Source organism: Centruroides sculpturatus, unplaced genomic scaffold (assembly GCF_000671375.1).
Source record: "Centruroides sculpturatus isolate CEXI.00-Female unplaced genomic scaffold, Cexi_2.0 scaffold2491, whole genome shotgun sequence".
Taxonomy (NCBI): Eukaryota; Metazoa; Arthropoda; class Arachnida; order Scorpiones; family Buthidae; genus Centruroides; species Centruroides sculpturatus.
The window spans coordinates 16,989-24,069 of NW_019386734.1; the positions used below are offsets into that span (position 1 = coordinate 16,989).

The following is a 7,081-nucleotide window of genomic DNA, read 5'->3' on the forward strand; positions in this document are numbered from 1 at the left end:
TTGTTGTTGTTGTATGCAGTTTCCAGCAAACTTTAATTAATTTTTTTCTATTTGTGAAAATTTCTACGTTATTTAAAGGTAATTTTTATTATAGGCCTATAGACCTAACACAGCATTATTAATATGATTTTGGAGGTTACAAAACTTTAAAATTACTTTAAAAAATGGAAAATAATTATATCATTTGATTTCAAGATATTTTGTATACCTTAAAAATAATTAATTCTATCCCGGGAAACAGTTCACTTTTATCCCGGGATCCCGGGACAAGCAAAATACCGGGAAATGAGAAACCCTAGTGAAAAGGTAACAGACAGACAGGCAGCAAGAATTACCTTCGAATTTATAATATTAGTATGGATTAATATGAATTTCTGCTATAAGGGGTACGCGAGTTTGAGCTCTTTCTTGAAGTGGTATACAGGAAACCAATTGGGAACCACTGATCTATAGAAATCTCGGAAGCATTCGACCAATAGAACTGACTGCACTGGTGCTTTCAATAAGCTCGTATATAACTGGGCAGTCCGCATTACGGGGGAAACTTCGTAAACGATTAAATATTTTTTTCTTCTTATCTAGTAGTCAGTATTTAGAAATTACATTATAAACAACCTTCACGCAGAAAAATCTTATACGCTGTTGTATGAAATGTTATTATGCTTTCGTTGCTACTATAAAGTTCGATTTTTGATGCTTACGAGATTTTCGTGTCAATGATGTATTAAATTTCAATCTTAACATTGTTTACAAATATATAAATGTCTAGAAACGTAAATAGTTGTTATTCATTAACCAACAACTCGATTTTCCCTGAGCTTAACTGCCGCTTTGGGGCTTCTCCTATTTATATATCGCAACATCATTTTATCAATACATACTGTTGGTCTACATCAACGGTTCCTAACTTTTTCTGCAGTATTCCTTCCTCATCGGGGCTAGCTTGCAATGGTGCCTCTTCCCAGCATACGCACAAGTGTTTTTGTTCTATGTTTAGTATTTATTTTCTTTTGTTACAAATCAAATGATACCGACAAGGTTTAATTAAAAATATAAAGAAAAATACAATTGAACTACTGAAAGTAGAGATATAACTATTATCTAAAGCCCTTTGCATTCATAAAATAGATAATATGTGTATATAATGTATAACCAAACTAAATAAATATCAATGTGAAATTTGAGCTTGTTTTGAATTGCACAAACGATCCTTGCTTGGTTTTAACTCAGTCAGTCTCACGCGTAGGTCATTCTTCACTTTAAAATGGTTTCTGTATTTCGTTATACCGCAGCCATTGCCGAAAGCATTTTTTTTTGCAATTTTTTTATACTCGCTTCAAACTGAAAGCCAAAATTCCGAAAGTGAAGTTTTGCGAAAAAATATTTTTAGTGTCTCGTCGCTTGAAAGTTCAAGTAATTGCTCTTGACTAACTACACTTAATTCTGGCATATCACTCACTGTTACAGAGAATGGATCACGGATCCAATCGTGGGTGTGACTGTCGATCTTAGGAAAGTAGTCTTTAAATTGGTTTTTCAGTGCAGGTTGGTATACTGCTACTTTTTTACAACAGAATCTATAGTAGAGCTATCACCAGCTTCCTCTGCTATAAATCTTGTAAGCAATAGAAACATTTCGGTAACCCCACAGTCGATACGACCTTTGCAAAAATATAACTTCTTCAAGAAGCCTTCGAAATTCAAGGCTTCTATTTTGTCCTGCTTATCTAGAATATTTGAGTTTTTTCCTCGCAGTGACACATTCAAACTTTTCAGTTTTTAAAAAATGTCTGCCAAATAGCCAGTGTTACTAACCCTCGACATTACGCAAATATTCTGCTAATTCTTGACTTCTTGCCCTAAACTTTTCATATTTGATGTCGATTTCCATCTATCTAACTGCTTTCTCGAGATTAAGGAAAGACAGATAGATAAGGCAAGACAGTGAGTGAAAATTTATAGGTCTACAGTATTTTTCAGATTGCAGCGCAATAATTTTTCTATAAACGCGATATTTTCGAGAACATACCTTTCGCGTAGTTTATACGATCTGTTGCCAAAATTTAAACACTTGATTATCTTATAAAAGTGTGAGAATGCGAAAGCGGAGAACCATTTTATTCGATAATTTGTTCATCTTATTTATTACAGTCTTAGATTTCCCACTTGATAAATAATCTCTACATAATATTTCAGCTATAAAATAGAGCACAAATCGATGTTTTGCGTGGAAAAACAAGTAGAAAGTTCTTATCTAATTTATTTGAGGAACATCTGTCTCTTGCGTCATATGTGTGCCCGGTCAGATACCCAGAATCCTACAATGTGATTGGTGAAAACTGAGAATAAATATGTAAAAAATCACGAGTTCGTTTTTCAGTCGCAGTCAATAGAAACCCGACATTGCCATATCAGATGGCAGTTCACGAGTAATTCGAACGTGCTGGCAGTCCACGACGAGAACAACTCGTATATTAGCCACAGTTCATGATCAGAAGGAAGCTGTCCTACGAATAGCAACAGAAGATAGTCCCGCATTCATTTCGCATTTTCCAAGTTTGATCTACTGAGGTATTATCATCATTTTTACCGATTGTAAACTCTCTCTCTCTGTTTTTTCTAGAGGTGTATTTTAGATTTAGAGGTTATATTCACGACAGGTTATATAAGTGTCTCGATTTATGTATCTCTTTGTTTTATTTTATTCATTAAATCCTTTATTATTATTGTTAACCTGTTGATTCCCTTAGCTATTTAAATACGGACTAGTAATTTCGCACCCCTCAATATTACAAAATTTTGTAACTGTGGCATGAATATAATTCTATTTTATCGATTTTACATACTCCGCAATTCTATTTAACTAGCAATTGATTTCTTCTACACTTTGATTAATGAAACGACAATTAAACTTATATATCAAATTCCTCTTTTTTAACACGTAATAGTTTCTATCATGTTTTTTAAACTTATAATTTTATTTATTGTAGTTTGACGGTTTGGCACCAGATGGTATTATATTGTCTTACTATGTTTTATTTTCTTAAAATAAATTTTTAATATATCAATACATTAATTTATCATATATATTTTTAGGTTAAAATCGATTCCAACTTGGGTCTCTCATTAAGAAATAAATTTCTTTTTCTGCACAATCGACTTAAGCCATTAAAATATATGCTATTATAATTGTATTCAATCTGTGTAATATTTTATTACGTACAGTACTTATCTTGTTTGTTATTAAATTTATATATATTGTTATTGTTACTTGCCATTTCTTATAATGATGTTTATTTAATGCAGAGTTACTCTTTAATTTAGACTCGCTTGCGCATATTATAAACAGCAGTAATGGAAATTGACTCTGAAGACAAATATGCTTTCTCCAAATTCTACGTAGATCGAAATTTCACCGACAATTATCGAAGTACTGTTGTCAATAAAATGGTAGAAATAGAAGAATTTGTTTCATTTTGTCTGCATTAAATATTTCGCGATGGTAAGTTTTAATTTAAATAGCAATTCACGCTGGTAAACATTTAGTTTATTCTTTAATTAAATTTCTTAAATCTATTAGACAAAAAAAAACATCACAAAATCACAATTTATCTTATTAAATAATAATGTAACCACAAAGGTAAAAACGATTGATAACGCGTGTTTACGTTTAATAATTTTGTATAAAACGTAAGTTATATTTTACTTACATCATACAGAAAATATTATTAAAGATTTTCTTGTAGAATTACTGTTCTATAATAACTACATATCAATACAAAATAGTAATTAAAATTTCATTGTACAAAACGGCTAGATTACATATTTAGACAAATTACGCTGTATTAACTGTTTATTAGTCAAGCATTTGGACTTTAGTGTTTTGACTCATTTTGAGAACTAAAGTAAATCTTTCTTTTCATTGTAACAGAAGCCTTTCGAGGCAAGAGAATTCTTGACGTAGGATGTGGCCCGACTGTCCACAGAATGGCAGCACCGAGTAAATATTTCTCAGAAATTATTTTATCTGATTATACCGAGCACAACCGTAAAGCTATTCAAGAATGGTTAAAAAACGAATCATCGTCGAAGGATTGGGATACTTTGATGCGAACGGAAGCATTACTTGAAGGATATGGGTATGTTTTACGAAATTAATTTAATTACGTATGGAATTTATTAAATACCTTTTTAATTGTTATAAAAAAGCAAAAGTATTTTAATTAATAGCTATTATGCATATAATTAAATTTAATAATCTATCATTAACGAAGTTATTGGAAAAGCAATAATTGTAACATATATTTGTAGGAACGGACTTTTAAAAATTGCGTCCATAACAAGTAAAATTTTTAAGTTTAACTCCATTCAGGATATGATCGCCTTTCTTTCTCTCTCTCTCCAAATTTTTTTCTCTGTATTCGATCTTTCTGGAATCGGGGAACCTCTTATTGTTATTTTCCAAAGTTGTCATTATTTGTACGCCATGTGTAAAAATCAATTACATAATAATCGAAATAATGTTGATGTTATATTTTTGTGATAATAAAATAATTTGCATTGTAACGTCTGCATTAGGAAACGTATAAGTTATTATAATTCTTAATATTTATTATAATTCACGTATTTGATTTTTAATTATTTATTTGAACAGAAACGTCGAAGAAGGAATAAACGAAATTAAACTTCGATTGCGACAAAAAATAAAAGAAGTAATTCCTTGCGATGTCTTGCAAAAAGACATCATTTCCTCGGACGTGGGAAAGTTTGATGTGTTGTTTACCTCTTTGTGCTTAGAAGGAGCTTGCGCCACTTTAGAAGATTATAAAACCGCNATTGCGTTATAGATGGTAACGGGCATGCCGCCGCGCCAAACAGCTTCGACAGTGGCTTTCATTCTGTAATTAGTTTGCGTAAGGGTTATAAACATTAGAAAAATAAAAAACGCTTATTTAAAAAAAAATAAATTATTGAAATCTAATAATCACTATTACTTAATTACAAAAATAAATAAACAAACGGAAAATACTTTAAAAATACAGACAATTTAACAATATTTAATGAAATTAAACAATAAAAAACAGATCGGCTATAAAAAAACAAATGCAATTTGATAACACCCTTAAGACAGTGGTGCCGTCTGAGATAAGAATGGCCGCGCCATTCCCATTTTATTTACTTGCAATTTTTCCACGTAAATACAATACTAACCCGCGGGCCGGATTGAAAACAGGCGACGGGCCGTAGTTCGCTGACCCCTGGCTTATAAAATCATAGTATTTATCACAATGCACTAAAGATGAACAAATCAGCGAATTTTAACATATTCAATATTAATATTAGCATAATATATAATTTTTAGTGGCAAATTTTTGAAATGATTCATCTAATAAAAGAAATTTCAGCCCTGTTATTTCACCTAGCACTAAGGACTTATCTGTCTTTCCTCTTTTGCTACGCCTCTATAAACCCGATAATACGAAGATAGGCAGATAATTATTGAACTTTCGTTTAAAATCGAAATCACAAAATATTAATTATATAATATTTCTATATTGTTTGTAATGGGCTTACTTCACATTTAATAAAGAAAAGTTTGTGAACATTTCTCGAGTCTCGAGTAAGTTGAGAAACTTTTAATATTAAATATAAATGGAAATATCTCAATATGACATTTTTTAATGCGGATAATTTAAAATCAATTTATATTCTGAGGAAGCTGATGAATTTTGTAAACCTCATATAAACACGTGGTTTTATTTTTTAATTTTTTACTCAAATTTTTTAACTCAATTTTTTAACTCAAATTGTGTTAATTGTACAATTAACACAATTTGAGTTAATGGTACAATTATCATTATTATCATGTCAGCGAAGAGGCAATAAGATATTTACTACCATTTTGCGCAACATATCTCTGCGAGAGCGGATTTTCGGCCATGACAAACACGAAAACTAAACGTCGTCACCGGCTTTGACTCGAAGATGACTCGAGACTGAAGCTGACCAAAAAGCAACCAAATTTTTAAAAGTTGTGCAAAGAAAATCGTGCACATTTGTCGCATTAAAATTAAATAACCTTATGTTATTTTCATTATTATTAGAATTGTATTTTAAAGGTAATGAATTTAAAAAAAAAAAAAAACTTATTCTATTTATCACTTGCTGTCTACCCACAGCTTCGCCCGCATTATATCGAATTTTCTCGTGGGAGTAAGATATTTTCTCGCAGTAAAATGTAGCCCAGTGTTTCTCAACGGGGGAGATATCGCCCCATGTGGGCGTTTTTCCATGTTGAGGGGCGACTTGTAACAATTTATATTTTGGGGGCGAAAAACAATTTTTTCGGCGATATAGTAAAACATTATATTAAGAATAATTGGATATTTTATTCGTTATATCGTACAATAATTAAAGAAATAATATTCTACTAGTCACTAGTCTGTTCAATGAGGTACGAATTTGGCGTTAGCCTTGGCCCTGGGCATCGGAATTTTGAAGTGAAGGGGGCGATAATACGTAACGGTTTCATTGAAGGGGACGACGATTCGTTAGAGGTTGAGAAACACTGATGTAGCCTATGTCCATCTCCAACATGTAAGCTATTGCCAAATTTTATTAAAACCTGTTCAGCCGTTTATACGTGAAAAGTAGGGTTTCTGAAACGGGAAACGGGATCCCGGGATCCCGGTTAAAAAAACAACCGGGATCCCGGGATCCCGGTTGTTTTTTTAACCGGGATCCCGGGATCCCGTTTCCCGTTTCAGAAACCCTACTTTTCACGTATAAACGGCTGAACAGGTTTTAATAAAATTTGGCAATAGCTTACATGTTGGAGATGGACATAGGCTACATCAGTGTTTCTCAACCTCTAACGAATCGTCGTCCCCTTCAATGAAACCGTTACGTATTATCGCCCCCTTCACTTTTAAATTCCGATGCCCAGGGCCAAGGCTAACGCCAAATTCGTACCTCATTGAACAGACTAGTGACTAGTAGAATATTATTTCTTTAATTATTGTACGATATAACGAATAAAATATCTAATTATTCTTAATATAATGTTTTACTATATCGCCCA

The 7,081-nt window shown here is 32.0% G+C and overlaps 1 protein-coding gene across 1 annotated transcript in view; it reads left to right on the forward strand.

Annotated features, from left to right (window-relative positions):
• Window positions 1–4,847, forward strand: part of LOC111615693 (nicotinamide N-methyltransferase-like) — a 13,955-nt gene extending 9,108 nt beyond the window's left edge. The window contains exons 2-3 of the mRNA XM_023357125.1: window positions 3,932–4,139; window positions 4,655–4,847. Of these exons, the coding sequence (XP_023212893.1) occupies window positions 3,932–4,139; window positions 4,655–4,847 (401 nt within the window). The remainder of the gene's footprint in view (window positions 1–3,931; window positions 4,140–4,654) is intronic.
• The last annotated feature ends 2,234 nt before the right edge of the window (window positions 4,848–7,081 follow it).